The sequence below is a fragment of the Zerene cesonia genome, chromosome 1, assembly GCF_012273895.1.
Source record: "Zerene cesonia ecotype Mississippi chromosome 1, Zerene_cesonia_1.1, whole genome shotgun sequence".
Taxonomy (NCBI): domain Eukaryota; kingdom Metazoa; phylum Arthropoda; class Insecta; order Lepidoptera; family Pieridae; genus Zerene; species Zerene cesonia.
The window spans coordinates 9895489-9915052 of NC_052102.1; the positions used below are offsets into that span (position 1 = coordinate 9895489).

At 35.6% G+C, this 19564-nt stretch overlaps 1 protein-coding gene across 1 annotated transcript in view; it reads right to left on the reverse strand.

Moving 5' to 3' along the window:
• Positions 1–6: 6 nt before the first annotated feature.
• Positions 7–19564, reverse strand: part of LOC119829732 (endonuclease/exonuclease/phosphatase family domain-containing protein 1-like) — a 28178-nt gene continuing 8620 nt past the window's right edge. The window contains exons 5-6 of the mRNA XM_038352386.1: positions 2972–3136; positions 7–1276 (exon numbers count right to left, since the gene is read on the reverse strand). Of these exons, the coding sequence (XP_038208314.1) occupies positions 1041–1276; positions 2972–3136 (401 nt within the window). The 3' untranslated portion in view covers positions 7–1040. The remainder of the gene's footprint in view (positions 1277–2971; positions 3137–19564) is intronic.

The window sequence follows — 19564 nt, forward strand, 5'->3', positions numbered from 1 at the left end:
AAAAAAAAACCACGGTCTCGAGGCCAACAAAAAAAAAAAAACTTTGCAAGTGTCACATTCGTAAAAATAAACTCTACATTTATAAATACGAGATCAATCACTACACAGTTTATACACATCATACAAAAATATTAATTCATCGAATACTTTGTATGTGATATCACATAATTTCCATAATCTCTATACTTGAGACGATTTATTTCTTCGCACGGACTGACTTCGTAACAATAACTTATTTGTTGGCAAACAATTTGAACTAAATTCTTTTGAGAAGCAAAAAAAAAATACATATATATTTTATCCACTCTATTTTAATATCTAAGAGGAAATTTTCTCAGGTACATACAACGTTACAATTTAATTAAGATGCCCGTAACACTAGTCGTATGGAATTTTAACTATTGCGCATCAAAAATATTTTCTTCTATTCTCTAAGTAAATATTGGAAAATAATCACTACCGTAGTTTCGAGAAAAATATTGTTAATATTCAAAAAAACTGTTGAAATCTACACGAATCTGATAAAAATTACTTTATTGACACGAAAAATTTGGCATCGATTTCTTACAATCTAAAAATGGAATTCCTGAAAATGTTAAGTAGAGCATTTTATCTATCTTCAAAAATATAGCATTTTTATAATAGTATTTCAACCTGAGGACGCAATTCTTTAGCTATTCAAATGGAAGTATAAAAGGAACATGATACGATAATAATTACAGCCTATTTACAGAAATTTTTATTATCTACACTCGAATATATTATGTCATAAATATATTACAATAAATACAATCATTGATTACGTAAGTAATAATTCGACAAAATGCAAAATTAATTTGATTTGCTTAAACTATTCAAAATCCCCCCCAAAAAAAGAAAACGTAAAAATAGCGGGAACTTCAGAAAAATTCAAAATGGCCGACCTATACGAAGTTTAAGATATGGAACAGAAAGTATAGACACTGTATGAGAAGGAAGAGCGCTGTCGTCGCGCAATACACCACAGATAATTTTCTACCATCGACAACTTTTATTTTTTGTCAATCGGGTATTTTTAGTTCTGTCCACACTGGGCAGAAGGGTGACGCTGGCCCGCCCCAAGACCAGCCGCGTGGTATTGCCAGATGACAGAGCCCAGATTTAACAGCCCCCGAACGTCCTATAAAATTGCTAGCGTCTATGGTCCCAGGGCATAAAATTGTGCTCTTTCCGGAAAAATTCGCATCCACTGTTGTTTTTATTTCTTCGTCGAGTAACGATTCGCAATTCTGTAACACTGTTGACAAAAATTAATCATTAGTGAAAGCTTTAAAGTTCAAGGAAACTGTGAAAAATGAAATGTATTTTTTTTTTTTTTTTATTCTATTCAATAATTATTAGGCAATATTATAGCTATATTATCAATCTAAATAAGTTGCAATATCTGTATCATATTAATTTATTGATAAGAACACGATTATCGAGCTACTTTGTAACCGTAGAGGTTAATGATATTTAAAGGCCTCTATTTTCGGATACACAATTTGAAATGACATTGAACACATTATTATTATGAGGACAAAAATTCCGATTGCTAACTTTCCAGTTTTATTATAACGGTATTTTTACGATGGTTTTTGTAATGGGTCTAATGTAATGGACTACCTTTTAATCAACCTCATAAGTGTCGAAATAAGGGACAGTTTATTATGAAAAAAATCTGTATGAAAAGACGACCAGATCGCTGAATTGATACCGGAGGAAAGTCGGAGGGTAAAGCTAGTTTAAAATCACGAACACTCGCGTAACAACCGGGCGAATTGATTTAATACCCGTTGGCTCAAAGATCACTTGTTATCATCTCCGGTCATATGATGCGATGACAGCTTCAAACAAAGCCCGCTTACGGGGCTTATCGTATCCGTTATATAACGTAATTTGTGATCGGAATATAATGATTTATGTATTCCATATAGACAAATAAAAAAACAGTTTCTTTTGGGAGAATTCGCTCAGCGTCATCTGGGCTCTCGGTAAGCCAAGAAAGTGGAGAGTGGACAATGTTATTATATATTTATACCCATAATAATAATTAATAAATATAAATAAAAATGTATCGCTTAAATCGAGTGTTGCTAAGCGTAAAACTCGAGAACGGCTCGACCAATTAGACAATTTTTTTATTGTATTTATTTTTGAGGCACGAGTCAATATTAGTTCTAAAAACGCGTATTGCCTAGTAAGTTCTAGTAAATAAACGCATTTCTTAAAATAATTCTAAATTGAGATACAACCTAAGTTGCGGCGGTCTTATCGCAAAATACCGATTTTTCACAGACAACTGGATGGTTTGAACAAAATGGAGATAACTGATAAATTGAAAAAACAATTTATTTCTACGTTCAATGTGTATCGTCCGGTCTCGAACATCCGACTTCTTGATTTATGTCCTAGGTCGTAACCACTGAGTCACTACGGCTCTTTATAATCCAAATAATATACAAGTATTACAAATGTCCACAATAAATTTTTCTCTCATTTCAACAATAAAATCTGTCGCGTCATGAATTGACGTTAAGTTTCATTAATTGATAAAAGGATTTTTACCACCTGTGATGATAAAGCATAAGGATAAACAACAATTCAATTATTATCATTATTTTTATTATTATACGAGCTGCGCCCCGCGGTTTCACCCGCGTAAGTCCGTATCCCGTAGGAATATCGGGATAAAAAATTACCTATATGTTATTCCAGTTGTCCAGCTGTCTACGTACCAAATTTCATTGCAATCGATCCAGTAGTTTTTGCGTGACAGACTAACACACATCCTCACATACTTTCGCATTTATAATATTTGTAGGATTATTGTGGTAATAATCTATCGTGAGGCCCTAATTTCTGGTAAACCAATAGACCACCAAAAAATAACCCTACAATTCATACAAAACTTAACATAAGCGCTTTAGTTATATTAAAACAAAATACTCACGCCCAATATTATCCCACTTCTGAAACTCGCCCAAGAAAGCGAGCTGGAGCTTCGCCGCGACCGCGACATCCGCTATCTCCTTCAGTCTCTTGCTATCCTCTTCGCCGAGCGCATCTTTGCAATGCACGTTCACAAGAATCAACGGCCTGCCACATATCAGGAACGCTGGAAGCGGATATATGGATTTTTTTGGAAAAACAATTATTTATATTACATGTAGAATTACTCGTTGATCGAAATAGCCCAGACTCGGGGATATAAGGCGCCGTTTGACTAACTACCTGAATAGTAATCAGCCGTGTCGTTATAACAAATTGTAAGTCAAGAAAAAAATAAGCTGGGACGGTTCATAGATAACCTGGACTATTAATTTAACGGTTGATTTTACCGCATGTCGGCGATAGTAATACTCGTATGCTCGTACTGTAAAGGATTTCTTATCGAACTCTACAGAGTACGTACCGATAGGGGACAAATCTTTTGCAAACTTTGATTTATGTTTCAGGGAACAATCAATAATATGAAAACGACCCAAGTCGAGTAAATATAATGATAATTGTTAATTCAATAAATTTCTAGTTGACCGCGTAAACGCTCCATCATTTAGGAGTATTAAAATTAGATGTTGGCTTATTCTCGGACCTACCCGATGTGCACACAAAATTTCATGTGAATCGGTACAGCCATTTCGGAGGAGTAGGCTAGCTAACATTGTGACACGAGAATTTTATATGCATAAAGATAGATGAAACAATAATATTTGATAGCATACGATTCAATTAGCGATAAATACATTGCAACGGATTAACATTAGGATTTTATTAACTCTAATCATCATTATAATGAATATATAAACCAAATTTTTGTTTCGTCCACAATATTCATTCGAGATCTTCAATAAGATTTTACAGATCGCTGAAATATGTTACGTCACCAAACAAACAAAGCGATTAGACACTTGACTTTCATGATTAATGCTTTACCATGACATTGTCCGAGTAGATATAAAAAAATACTCAAACAGAGTCAATATTAAATTACTTCATTTCTATTTTCGTAAATATTTAATTCGGACTATAGGAAGTATTTTATTGTTAACTGGCAGACCGTCCGGGCTTCGCCTGCGATATAAATATGGCCTCTCACAGGGATTGCGTACATATCCAACGGTGAAATAATTTTTGAAATCGGTCAAGCAGTTGTCTAGCGAGGGGAATAGCCTGAAGTAACAAGCATGAACGTTCCTGAAGTGTGAACAAAAGGGCTGGTGATGGTGATGATTGACCAAGACGATAACATCTATCGATATTGCAACATACATTACGTAACTGCTTGAACAGGAGCGTACTTTTCTTTCAAACAAATCTAATCAGTAGATAAAACTTAATCTTATCGATAACCGCTTTCAATATCACGATAAATACGACGACAACGACGTGTGCATTGCATTATATTCTTTGTGGTTTATTATTTTTAAATACAAATTCGAATAGTCGCATATGATCTTTGGGCTTGAATGTTTACCTGATCTTAGCAAATATATTTTCATATCTAGTCTGTTCTTTCGAAAGTCTCCTACAAAATGTCTAATATTAGACGAATTATAGCAGATAATCTATTAAGACTTAGATAGCTACAGACACTGGTAGAATCCAACATTCGTCAAATATCAATCAAGTAGTCGGAGACAGAAGTTCTATCATTTTTCACACACACACACACACACACACACACATTTCCTCACCTTATATTCCAGTCAACAAACCTTTCCATACCTTTAAGTCGAGACGGGCAACGCATTTGCCGAGGTTTTCCCTCTGCAAATGTTTATGGGTGGTGATGGTCACTTATCACCACGCGACCCACTAGCTCAAATGCTCACAATGTCGAAACATTAAAAAGATAGTCCCCATCTAGAGTTAAAGCTTGAGTATCTTAATATCTATCATCTAGTCGAATTACGTAGTATTAGTAAGTATATAATAAATCTTCTAATTTGCTAAACTGACAAAGAATGCTAAAGTGACTTTTGTACCACATCTTAACACATCTACAGAATTTTAAATAGCAATACAGAACAGAACCGAAACAGAAGGTTCTAATCCAGCGGCCACTTGACCCGTCGCGACACAATAACAGGCGAAAGGTCAATTTGTAGCAATCACTGTGCACGGCACGGATTTAAATATTCCGTGTTTTAGTTCAAATGAATTCTCATCGTATTGTTTAATTCTCTGAAAGCCTTGTCGTCAAAATAATTATAGAAAACACGATAAAATATGAATAATTTAAACGAATAGAAATATAAACAAACTATTGATATGTTAACATCAAAAATGCTATACAATTAATATCTTATACATATTGCAAACAAGTACCGACACGCGGCTGCGCTCGCCTAGTCGTTAGAAATTTCCATGGAAATGAGATGTTGTAACGCTATAAAAAGTTGTCTATGTCTTTCTCTAGCCTTCTAACCATCTAAAGAAATACAGACAAATAAACAAACAAGCAAACAAAGTTTCGCATATACAATATTAAATGAGAATTAGTAAGTTTATTAAGTAACTGTTGTTATAATTTACTTATATATGTATAACATAATTTAATTTTGTATGATTACATATTATTTCTTGTGTGTATAATAAATAAATATAATTATAAAAGTGCATTCTTTAATCCTTTACATTAATCATCTGTCTATGGTAGGTAGGTCAAGAGACAATGTAAAATTACGCATCGAAACATTAAAATTTCGTTCACATATGAAGGCCATTGACCAGTTGTAATTTATAGTAACACCAAATAAGATAACCATTTACATCGTATATCTAATATCCTGTCTTTACTATAACTGTTTAAGCCACTTCTTTGGAACCTTGTATATACAAAATGAGGTAACCATTCAAAGACAGCACATCTGCATTTATGCAAAGAAATGAGAACAGTATAGGTACATGTCGCAGAGGAATGAAATCTATAGGGATACCACGACACCCCGAAAGATCGAGTCGAATATTTAGTGATATCTCATTTACTGGTCGATCAATTTCATGAAATCCCTGATATCCCCAATTCTCATCTCTCTGCGTCACATACATTGCTATTTTAGCCTTAGTAGTTTCTGCAGCAGACACAAGGAATAGAGAGATACCCGATCCTCTACATTCGAATCTGACTGACGCTCAGATAACATCTTTTCGACAGATAATAAAATTCATGTAATTAAAATCATCTAGTTCCAACAATCACAGAAGTTATTGCCAATAAATAAACATGAAAATAAATTCGAAGCAGTGTTCAGCTCTGTGCCAATTATTAAGAATAAAGACAATGAAGGTATAAATATTAATCACGACCGCTCGAGCCACGTGTTTGCGAGAGCTACAAAAACTCCTTATCAGACTCATAAAAGCGTTAGCCTTTCTCGCAAATGGTTATATTTTATTATTCTGATATCATATGCGTATTGTTTAATATATTTATTATAGTGAAAATGATGAATTCAGTAGTGAATGCTTTTATAGAACAGTTTCTTTTCCCATTCATTGCAGCACAGTACCAATGACATGCGACCGTTTCATGCGTATCTTCTTTTAGGGAGTGGTACCTTCCCCGATGCGCGATGGGCCAATTCCTGTCGAAGGAAACTCAACTGCCCCTCCTTTGATTGAGTGCTCCACTTTCATAGTGTTTAGCATCGGAATGTAATGTACAAGACGAACCTGGGATCGATTTCCAGCAAAACTTGTAAAATATCAATTGGTACAATTAAAGTGAAATGGATACCCATACCCACAACATAGATGGAAAATTTATTTCTTGATCAATTGAATCGTTAAACTTTAACCAGTGTTTTGCTCTTCGGATTGTTAATTAGCTATTTCATTATTTCAATTGTTCTACGTTTTCCGTCAAAATACATGTAGTGTAAAGTATGTGATGAAAGTGGTACGTATTATCAAACACAACCAGAAGACGGATCCATAACAGCTCTATTTTCCGTTCGTAAAAATTCTAGAAAACACTAGAATCTCCAATCATTCTTAACATACATTTTGAAGCCATAAACATGGAAACAATAAAAGATATACAGAACAATACGTGTTTATGTTTTCAGAAGTCTTTGTTTTTCCAGACAATAAAATGTAAATAAAACGTCTGATACTGACGCCCTATCGCCTGTGAGCACGTGTTTTCTTTACACTTTTATTTATATTAATCAAAATATACATATTTATACATTTTTCTTTTTTTGTTATTCTTATTTATCACCAACTCTCGTATAGCGAGTCTTTAGTAGCTTGTATGAGAATGAATATGTCTAAAAATATTTATTTTTCGTAGAATAAATGGACGGAGAATGGAGTTACTTTTCTAAAGGCTTTTTTTGATATTACCGCGTGTATGCAACATTTTACAGATATTCTAACAAACGATTTAAACTTAAAAATGCATTAATGAATAATAATTTAGCTTTACGTTATACCGGATATTAGACACTTTTTACGCTACTGTATTTAAACAAATTTAACAATACTATAAAATATACAAGGTACTTTATAATTTCACATTGAAAGTGCCAAGTATGCAGTTTTATTGCATGCTAATTTGCAGCCTTGTTACATAATTATAGGGGACATAATTGTATGACAGAGTTGATGGTCACCGGCCATAATAGGAACACGATAAAGGAGGTGATCCGCATTCGTAGCGCTGTTCGCATGTTAATTATTGTATCGTTTATGGGAACTTCTAGAAAGATCCGTTGTATCCATCCGATTACCGAATATGCGTTTGACTATTTGACTAAAAAACGTACATACATTCATGCTATGGACTCCCTTTGCGAACCATTTATACAGCCACTAGATTTCAATGACAAGAACGTAATGAGTAGATACTTTCACCCCGGCTCCGTTCGTTTTGATCGGAGGTAATTATAAAATACGAATATAACGCTTAGGAATAATGTACGCTACATGCTTCTAACTCCAGTAGTCCAGAAAGGAATATGTGTTTTGGACAGTTGACTAGTTTCGCAATTAACTATGTACAAACATACATAAAAAACTATCTTCTCTATTTATAACATCAGTAGACAGTACCAGTAATTTGATTGGAAGCTTTCGCTTTAAACTATAACCTATATGTACTTGTATTTATTTACTAAAAAAGAAAAAAAACCAATTCATTCATATTATTTCGTTTAACACCTTTCCCGAGGGTACCAGGTCACAATAAAATTTCAATAACACATAATCCTTTCGGGTGTGATAAAAAATTAATCTTTAAATTAAAATATACAGGTAAAAATTCCTCAAACATTGAGCCTACATCCTTATAATAGTGTTGATATTTTACAGATTAATAGTTTAAACCACAGCATAAAAGGAAAACATACAGTAGTTCAACAGTCTTTGATCTCATTGAAAAAGTCGTTAAATGTTGCGGTTATATAAATAATAATGATAAAATTTACGCCGCAGCCCCAGCCCTTAAACATGTCCCGAGCTGCTAACAACATAGCGTATGTAGTTTTGGCTCGTTCCTCCCTCGCCTTGCCCCTCGCCCCGGACGATTGACCTGCCTGAATGTCTTCATTGCCCGACGGTATGTATTATTAGACTGTGTATGTGATGACGATAAACCAACGGAATTCCTATCAAAGAGTAACTTAAAATGGCTACCTTATCTAATTATGACATCAACACTTACACATTCAGTAGTTTAAATAGTTATTTTCTAACAGATAACTAAATCGCCTTCAAATTGTCCGAACTTGATCAAATATAAATAGGCTCACATGGTAGGCAACAACTTTTAAATAAAAAAAAAATCATATGAATCTGTTCTCACTCAGTATAAAGTTATAAGGTAACAAACACATAAAAATACACACATACAGCCCAATTAATGACCTTCTCTTCTTTTGAAGTCGATTGAATGGAACTTAAAACTATTTGTGACCCTGCTTCAATCCAATGTGTTCCAACATATGTATATAGCTAAGAACTATCTCATATGATAAAAGCAGTGGTGGCTCAGTGGTGAGAACCTCGGACTTCAAAATCGATAAGTCGGGGTTCGAGACCGGACGAGCGTGCAGGAAATAAATTGATTTTTCAATTTATCTGCGCATGTAGGTAACATCACCACTGCTTAAAACGGTGAAGGAAAACATCGTGAGGAAACCGGCATGTCCAAGAATCAAAAGTTCGACGACATGTGACATCTGCCAACCCGCACTTGGCCAGCCAGGTGGATTATGGCCTGAACCCTCATAGGAGGCCTGTGTCCCAGCAGTGGGAACAATAGAAGGGCTGATGATGATGATGATGATGAAGAACTATCTCGAAGGACGATGCTTACGACAAATTCAAATAGAAAAACGTTTCGGAGTTACGGTGATTCATACAAACAATGATGACTTACAATACCACCATTGGTTGATGGTTAAAAATAGAATGAATTAGCATACTCGGCCACGCGTTGCTGTCGCTGAGTAATAATTAAAAATATTAAGATTATAAATTATTCGGATAATAACTTGGACCAAATTACACATAAAATGCCAAATTTCATCAACATCGGTCGAGATGGTGAATAGTTCATTGGGAACATACATCACGATACTGGATTTTTAAGATGTGTATGTATTCGTATGACACACACACATGTTAATTATGTTATGCAATCATAAATAACTCGGTAATTTTCCTCGATACATCGATGAAGAAAGTTGGCATTTCATTCACCTGTCCGATGTTTCAGATTTTTTGTATCCTTGCCAAAATCGATAAGTGAAAATATTACATGATAGATGTTGTAATACCTACATAGTATAAAACCTACATAGTATATCTAAGCATACAAATTACGCAACAGATTCTGATGGGGTATGTTTTAATAGATAGAGCGATTCAAGAGGAAGGTTGATATGTATACTAGCGGTCCGCCACAGCTTCACCGGTGGTTCATATAATATATAACCCACAGCCTTCCTCAATAAATGGGCTATCTAACACTGAAAGAATTTTTCAAATCGGACCAGTAGTTTCTGAGATTAGTGTGTTTGTTTGAAGTGCGTTCAAACGAACCAACAAACATACAAACAAACAAACTCTTCAGCTTTATAATATTTGTATAGATTATTAAATAGTGGGCAAAAGTTAGTCTACAAATATAGGCTTGCCGATTTAAATTTCGAACGTTAAGCCACGTGTTTGTAAACATTTATAATCGATGTTTCGACTATGGGGTTAGTGGGTTAGTCAATCTGTTTCATTCTTACTTAGGTATAGAGCCTTGAAAGTGAAAGAGAGAGAACATTGATAAATAAATCTATGTCATATTAGATAGAATAGATGTAATTCAGTATACTAATGTTATAAGTAGCAAGCACCGGATTAGCAAGCTGAAGTGGCAGTGGGCTGGCCACATTTGTCGCAGAGCAGACAACCGCTGGGGCACTCGTATTACAGAGTGGAGACCACGGCTCGGCAAACGAAGCGTAGGGCGCCCTGTGACTCGGTGGAGTGATGACATACAAAAGTGAAGATGATATAAAAAAGAAGCAGGCAAAAACTGGCAGCAAGAAACTTTTAATCGGGCCAAATGGCGTGCCATAGGAGAGGCCTACGTCCAGCAGTGGACACACAAAGGCTGAGAACAAGAAGAAGAATGTTATAAGTGTTGATACTTTGGAAATGAAGACTTTTGAACGCGATCTAATCATTCCATTAATTTACCCGACGTTTCGAACACTAGTCTCCACGTGACCACGTTCTTTGATAAATTGCGTTTAAAATCCGTTTCAGTCTTTAATATTAAAATGCGCCCGTAAAATAAAATACAAGAAAAGGTTAAGGGTTGATACTAGCATGCTTAGTGATAACGATTGTATTTATTTACCATACTTGCACATGAATTGGGTTGTTTGGTAATAATAAACTCAATGGAGCTGGTGGGACGCTTGATGGTAAGCGCTATCATCGGCCATGAACATTTGGTGAGGCATAAGGTTCATTGCAGACCTTACGCCTCTACAAATGGATTGCCGAGAGGAATAAAGGAAAGGACTGGGAAGGGTAAGGAAAAGGATATGGAACTTTGAGTAAATTTTAAAAGAGCATTATTAAAGTATGAAATTTTATCCTGGATTGATGACTGACAAGATATCAAATAGCGTTATATATTTTTTTTTATGTTATAGCAAGCAAGTGAGCTGGTGTTTCGCCTGATGGTAAGCGATCACCACCGCCCGCCCTTTTAAGGGGAAAAAGATAAGGAAAGTATCGACGAGTGGACAGAAGGAATGGACTGAAAGGTGAGGAAAAGGAATCAGGGCTTCCTCCTCCACTCACCGTACGAAACACAATAGCATGTTATTATTTCATACCAGTTTTATGTGGGTTGTAGAATTTCCCCGGTGCGAGCTGGCCCAATTCGTGCCGAAGCGTGCTCGACTCCCACATATTATTTTTTACATTCTATTATTATAAATCTCCCTCGGACATCTTGCCTTAGTACGTCAGTCTCGCAGAAACTATCAAAAGAGCAGAGTCTAATTAATCTTTAGTATCCACATACCTTCTATCATCTAAGAAAAAGTGTTTTTAACAAAAATCTTAACCGCCTTCAAACTGTCGGAACTAGACAAAATTTAAAATTGATCACATGATAACAGCTTTCGTATATAAAAAGAATCATCAATATCGGTTGACCTATCAAGGAGTTATCAGGTAACAATCACAAAAAAATAATAATACAGTCGATAACCTCCTCCTTTTTTGAAGTCGGTTAGAATCTATTTGCTATTATATAACGCAACATAGCTAATTTCATATAAAGCAACATAGCTAACTTCATGAATACCTCCCCAAAATTCTCCTCTCTGTAGAAACTGCCTTCCGAATCGATTGTAAATGATAAAACCATGTAATGACTATTATATTCAAAAGCGCTTCTAGAAGACTAATCGAATGAATAAATAAATGTTTCTAGTTTGAGTTCAACTAATTACAACCAACCCCGTGAGTGCCGCTTAAATAATTGTCATTTGCCATCGACCCGGCCGGTGTCCTCTAACGAAACGCCAGGCTTTTAGCCTTTCATAATGAATATTATGAGATTACGTCATAATGCTATCTATTCATATATGGCAGTTGAAGTATCAATATTTGACGATACTCGCTGTTTCGCGGTTCAACTAAATTAGAAAGTAGACTATAATATACTTATTTGCGCAAATTTCTTGCCTTATCATCTCTTTTAGAGGTAAAGACTAACAAACATACAACAATACAAAGCGTTCACAATTAACCCAATACAATGGCTGATAATTTATTTATGCCACAACATGCTGTACAAAAAGGTAAACAAAACAAACAAATAAATAAAATATTATAATCTTGTAAGACCAGTACGTTAATTTCAAGAAGCGACTCATTACAAATATAAGCGCATTATCCTAGACATAATCTTATTAAGACTGTGATGTTGAGTCAATGCATAATTGTATACAAAGCCAATCAGAAATGCTATACTGATTTTGACAGTGTTTAGCAACAAAAGTTTGATGATTTATTGTACGTGTTAAAATAATATAAAAAGTGACAACGATGCGATAATGACTTATGTGTAAAAATATTTTTATCATATCCATAAATGACAATGAATTGATCGATCGATTATCATGATTTTAACACACATATCACAGTCAGAGTTTGATATCTCCCTTTAACCTGCGGAGCGAAGTGAGCACTCATTTATGAGTAAACTAGCTGCGCCGCGCGGTTTCACCCGCGTAAGTCCGTATCCAGTAGGAATATCGGGGTAAAAAGTTGCCTATATGTTATTCCAGTTTTCCAGCAGTCTACGTACCAAATTTAATTGCAATCGGTTCAGTAGTCTTTGCGTGAAAGCAACAAACACACACACACATCCTTACAAACTTTCGCATTTATAATATTAGTAGGATAGTAGGATATTAAATGTCATCATAACTCACTTGAACATTTAACACAAAATACAATAGATGATGCATTTTGTAATGTCACCGTCGGCTACGGAGCTGGCGAGTCGATTGATTGTAAGCGCTACCATCGCCCATGAACATTTTGAGAGACGTAAGGTTGATTGCATATATTACGCCCCTACAAATAGATTGCCGAATTCAAATTGGACAGGGATTAAGAAAGGATTGACGAGAGGAATAAAGGAAAGGACTAGGATAAATAAAGAAAAAGATATGGGCCTCTGGCTCCCCCAACCACCGAACGAAACACAGCACCATTCAGATATTTCTCGAAAACAGAAGTAAAACGTTAAACTCTACGGAAACTCCTATTCGAGAAGCGGTTTCGTTTCCATTAATGCAATCTTCTTCTAATTGCGGCGAAGGATACGCACATACATAGGTAATTACCGAATACAGAATTATGCTCACTATAAATAAACAGTCGCAATGCGGTGCGTGCGTTGCAGTTACTGGGATTCTGTTATGTCACATCTTACGTGCGAATGTTCTCGCCTTGTTGCTCCTATTGGTTTTATAAGGGACAGGAGAGGGACGGAACGTGGTCTTATTGTTCGAAAATCAAAAATTCCTAGCTGGAAAACGGTTGTGGTCACTAACTGTTAAAATTAGGCGGGAAAACGCGATCGGCGTTGTTGTCATTACGATACAAGATTTGTTCAAAGAGATAATATTACTCTAATAACTGGCCGGAACATATAATATGATGAAACACTATCGAAGGTGACTGCTGAGCTATTATAAGATACTTCAGTAAGAACACAAGTATCTAATCAATATTGCTAAGCTTAGAGTTCCATTTCAATAATTGTGTGGACATTAGGGTATTTAGATGTACAAAGTATTCATCAATAATAAACAAAAGTTAAAAAGCTGTTACATTATGTAAAACATCAAATCGTAATCCATATTTTTAATCAGCTTTCAATGACCCCAATTGTATTTCTAAGAAACGCATTTAGAATCACGCAAATGCAACGAATTACAGCATTGAGCGCCAACACTCCGCGTCCGTCACCCGACGCCCTTGGGCAGGGACGACGAGTGCAAATCTCGACACCAATAAACTGTCGATGGGCAATTTGAAGCAATTATGCAAATAACCCATTTAAACAATTCAATGTATGGGAGATGTCTGCTTCAATTCCTATCAATGATTTCAGTTGGCAATGATTTATTAGACACAATTGATATTGAGACGGCAACGCTGTCGAATTAATCGTCTGAATGGAAATTTAACGAAGTATGCCTGGAATGGAGACGTCAACTTATCGTGATGCCTATCAGAGTTATTTCGGTGTAACTTATCCAATAGTAGATGAAAGGTTTCACTTCTTCGTAAAGAGGCTGCTATAAAACGGTACAATTCATAACCTTTTACAATGTAGGTATTTTAATGTAATCTATACTTATCTATACTTATATTATAAAGCTGAAGAGTTTGTCTAATTGTACGCGCTAATCTCAGGAACTACTGGTCCGTTTTGAAAAATTCTTTCAGTTTTATGTAGCCTATTTATTGAGGAAGGCTTTAGGCTATATATGTACTTATTTTTTGTATTTTTTTTTTTTATGTACCACAGGCGAAGTCGGGGTGGAACGCTATTGTTAATATGACTTTCAATTGTTTGATGACAGGTTAACGTAAAATTGTAACGTAATGATTGATCATACAAGCATTCATATTATCATAGCTTTGAAAACCACTCAAATTTCATAAAGAGCCAAGGAATTTTTAAAACAACGGCCAGAAGAATTTAAACAAACAATAGCAGATCTCAACAGCCATACATATAACATGGTACGCGTGGAAAAATTTGACGATAATATTTTGATAGAATCAATGAAACAATATGTGAGGATAGTGTTTCGTGAGAAGCATACTCAAGTGTTATAACACTGCTGTAAGACAAATAGCATTATTTACAGTTTCACGACATTACGGTCACGAAACTCAAACACAATTCGTCATAACCAGAAATACAAACGCGGTATATTAGAGTTTATGATTAAAATTTGTAATGTTTTTTTCCATTAGCACAATTCGTATAGCTGATTCTTTATCCGACAATTGAATGCGCGAGTTATGATAGCGACAGGTTATTTAATCTGTGAAGTTTATTGTTTCCATGGCAACGACAAAAGGCTGCAACAAAACCTACTTTAGAAGCTATCACACCGATTGGTAATAAAGCTGGTCCCTCGTTTCTTTCGCTTAATTCCATTTATATTGCTGTCATTAAGAACTTTATTTCTTTAATTTCGTTTGCTGGTTATTTTTTAAATGATTTTAGCATAATATGGTGCTGGAATGCCATGAATATGTTTAACCGACGTCCCCCAGTAACGAAGTTCCCAATATGGTCCCATTGCAGAATTTGGAGTGATACTTCCTTAGAAACATCGGTGCTCTTGTTTGTAGATAACATGTAGAGAACAAAACGTTTGTAGACAACATCATAACCTTTAAAATAAACATGGCATAATTACGACCGCTAACTTAGGAATTTCGTCTGATTCTTTAACAAACAGAACCAGGCGGCGCGAGCGCAACACACATCGAAAACATACCCAGTAGGTACAATCCAAGAACATTGAAACAAACTTAGTCTTACGAACGAAATGCAAATGCCGCACGTGAATATTCGCACAGAACCGATTACGAAGTGGCGTTACGAATAATTACAAGTGTGTATAAATACCGGGGTGCACGTAATATTGAAGGTTTCCGCATCGCATCCGAACCGCGTTTACAGAACTCACTGAAACAATCTAGCGGCCAACCGAGTCTTCCGCAAAATGAATTAGTTTCAAAGTAAATATGGGGTTGTCAGCCGTGAAGGCTGTGGCTCTGGTAATGACGGGCAAACTGTTGATTTATTTACCCACAGTTTTAAAAGCAGATTCGTTGTATCATACTTTCCTGGTTATTGTGTGTGATACAACGCGATGAATATGTTATAAAGTGGAAATCTAATATATAAAATTCTCGTGTCACAGTTTTCGTTGCCAAACTCCTCCGAAACGGCTGAACCGATTCTTATGAAATTTTGTGTGCATATTGGGTATGTGTGAGAATCGGCCAACATCTATTTTTCATCCACCTAAATGATAAGAGCAAGGCAAAACAACGTTTGTCGGGTGCATCTAATCTTATACATAAAAATCAATTGCTGTTCGTTAGTCTCGCTTAAACCCGAGAACGGCTGAACGGATTTATCTTATTTTGGTCTTGATATGTCCGTGGAGATCTAGGGAAGGTTTAAGAGGATAGAACGATAAGAAAAATATGTGGAAACAATGTTCTTTGGCGTTGCGAAGTTCGCCGGGACAGCTAGTAATCCAATATATTTCAAGCAATAAGGCTATTAAATAGGTTCACAAATAATTCTTGTTCATTCATTTTTCAATGTAAAAACAATACAAATACTTTATATTAGAACAATTTCGAACCTTACATCGAAGCCATCGACTTGCATCACACAGGATTTACTAAGAATTGATAACCCTGAAAGCAAGTACCCACCACAATGTATACAGAATAGACCAGCGCACGTGGCTGATGGATGAGTCATGAACGAAACTTGGAAAATATTTTTTAAACATTATTGGTTTATAATAGAACTAGCTGCGCCCCGCGGTTTTACCAGCGTAAGTTCGTATCCTTTAGGAATATCGGGATAAAAAGTTGCGTTATTCCAGTTGTCCAGCTGTCTACGTACCAAATTTCATTGCAATCGGTTCAGTAGTTTATGCGTGAAAGAGCAACAAACGCACACACACATTCTTACAAACTTTCGCATTTATAATATTAGTAGAATTAGTAGGAAGTAGGATAGGATTTACTAATCTATTCCATCACACATGAACAGAAAGTAAACCTGCCAGTCTCTGTGTCACATTTCAATGTACGAGGTAAGATTTTCTTTATCATTTTGATATATGATAGCCTTAGAGACCTATGCCATATGCGGAGCACAGAATATAACATACGTTTTATAAAATAGTATTTTTGTTCGTCATTATCAATAGCTACACTAGCTTATCGCCCGTCGCTTCGCCCACGTTAGTCAAACAAATCCGCGATTTTCCCGTTTTGTTTCCGATCCCGTCGATGATCGATATGGATGATAATGGATTTGGAAGGAGAACTACTAATACAAACTATTTCTATACCAAATTTCATCCAAATTCAGTGGTTTAGGAGTGAAGAAGAGACAGACAGATCACTTTCCCATTTAGAGTAACAATAGGAATATACTATCGCCTCTATTCAGCGGATAGATACTTGAACACTCGTCTGTATGTGCGACAACAGTGCCCAAATAAATATTACGCTATCTCCCCAAATGATTTATCCGTAGGCGTTACAAGAAATCGCTCGAGTGACGAAAACCAGTGGAGTTCACGTTTGTTTTGAAATAGAAGAAGTTCGCAAAACCATACGCCAGATCACCGATCACAATTCGCGGAATATCAATTTATTTATACTTCACGTACAAGTGTTATCTTGGAAAGAAGTATTGGGTTGCGAGCTGTTTTACGAACGAAACGGGCTGGTGTCTTTTAAACTGGATAAAATTGAAAATGTTAAAAGAGCGAAACTTCTAATCTTACCTTTTATCTTTACGAGATTTTTGCACAATTAATGTTCCGTTACACCCTTTTTGAATATAAATAAGTAGGATCGAACAAAAACACTATATCGCATATGTTATTGCAGTAATTTAAACATGAATTTAAAAAGTGTTTTTCATTATTTAGATGTATTTTTAAAGTTGTGATATAGAACTCGAGGAAAAAAAATTCAAAGCTGTGTCTAAATAAATCTACTAGAGATGTGAGACCGACACAAACAGTTTCCAAAGTGTCTTACTTTAATTGTTATTTTTTTTCATGTAATAGTGGGCAACCGAACTGGTCGTTCGCCTGATGGCAATATTACCAGTGTCCATGAACATTTACAGATGTTGCGTCTGTGCAAATGTGTTGACCGCTTTCAATGGGTAGCTATACGGAACGGATTGATGGCTGCAATAAAGGGATGGACTGGGCAGGGTGAAGAAAAGAATACGGACGTTGGTAATCTATACTAATTTTATAAAGCTGAAGAGTTTGTTTGAACGTACTAATTTCAGGAACTACTGGTCCGATTTGAAACATTCTTTCAGTGTTAGATAGCCCATTTATTGTAGGAGGCTATAGGCTATATATGTACCAAGGGCGAAGCCAGGGCGGACCGCTATTCAGTCATAACTAAGACACATATATCAACCTAGGCTAGATAATACGTCAGATTTAATCGCGTGTTCAATGATATTTATATCAGCCTGTGGAGTGTAGAGTAAAGGGGAAACCACAACGTAAAATGTGGTTACATTCACTCGTACTTCCCATACTTATTACGCGCGGTTTTGCTTGCGTATTTGTATGGAATTGAATAAATTACTAAACAATTTTAATTAGGTCCGATGTTGTAAAAAAACTAAACGAATAATATCATAAAAGTGGAACCGTTGAAAATGTATGCTGTAACACCAGGATTTTATTTTCCTATATCTATAACATCTTAATATATATAAATCTCGTGTCACAATGTTTGTCCTCAATGGACTCCTAAACCACTTAACCGATTATAATAAAATTCGCACACCATGTGCAGTTCGATCCAACTTGAGAGATAGGATAGTTTAAATAATTTTAATTACGATAAATGACAACCCGGGCGGAGCCGGGGCGTGCAGCTAGTATCTAGTATTTTTGAGCAATTGGCAGAAAAGTATAGAAAGGGTAATAAGAATAGTAAATACTAAAATATTGTTTCTCAACGATTCAAAACTAATAAACAAAACTTTGTGTATATACTTAAGTATGGATGTTTTCCTCTTTAACTCAAAATGGTTGAACTGATGCGAATAAAATTTTACATAGAGATTGAATAGTATGATTATTATCCTTTCATATTTCACGCGGAGGAAGGAGCTGGTGGGTCGTCTGATGATAAATGACTCCCAATAGGACGAGGATTTCACATAATTGTAGTCAGCTTCAATAATCTTACGAAACACAGTAGCATTCGCATGCTATGACTCTCATCCGTCTCATTCCGTGGGACTGTCGCAACTTCCCCGTAACAAACCAACATTCATCCACGATACAATATACACCATACACCATACGGGTACCACGCGAAGCCGCAGCCTGCAGCCAGTATACAGATTAAACTGCCATCAAGGACATTTGCAATGGACACGACGATGGAAACATCGCGACGTACCATAATCAGATGACAAGCGGATTCTAAACGCAACAGTCGTAATTATCTCGATTGCTCGGATTAAGAAAAAATTGTAAGACGCTTAGAATGTCCTTCGCGAAATCTATTATGTTTTCATACAAATAAACTCATTAGAAATTAAAAGCGTTACGTACAAGCGTACAAATTGGCTACGTACGTTTATGTGTTTTCATTGAAATAAATTGTAAATTAGATTGGTTATTTTGAATGAGTTTCTTTATTCGTAGATTAGTTTCGGATGTTAATAATTGTTTAA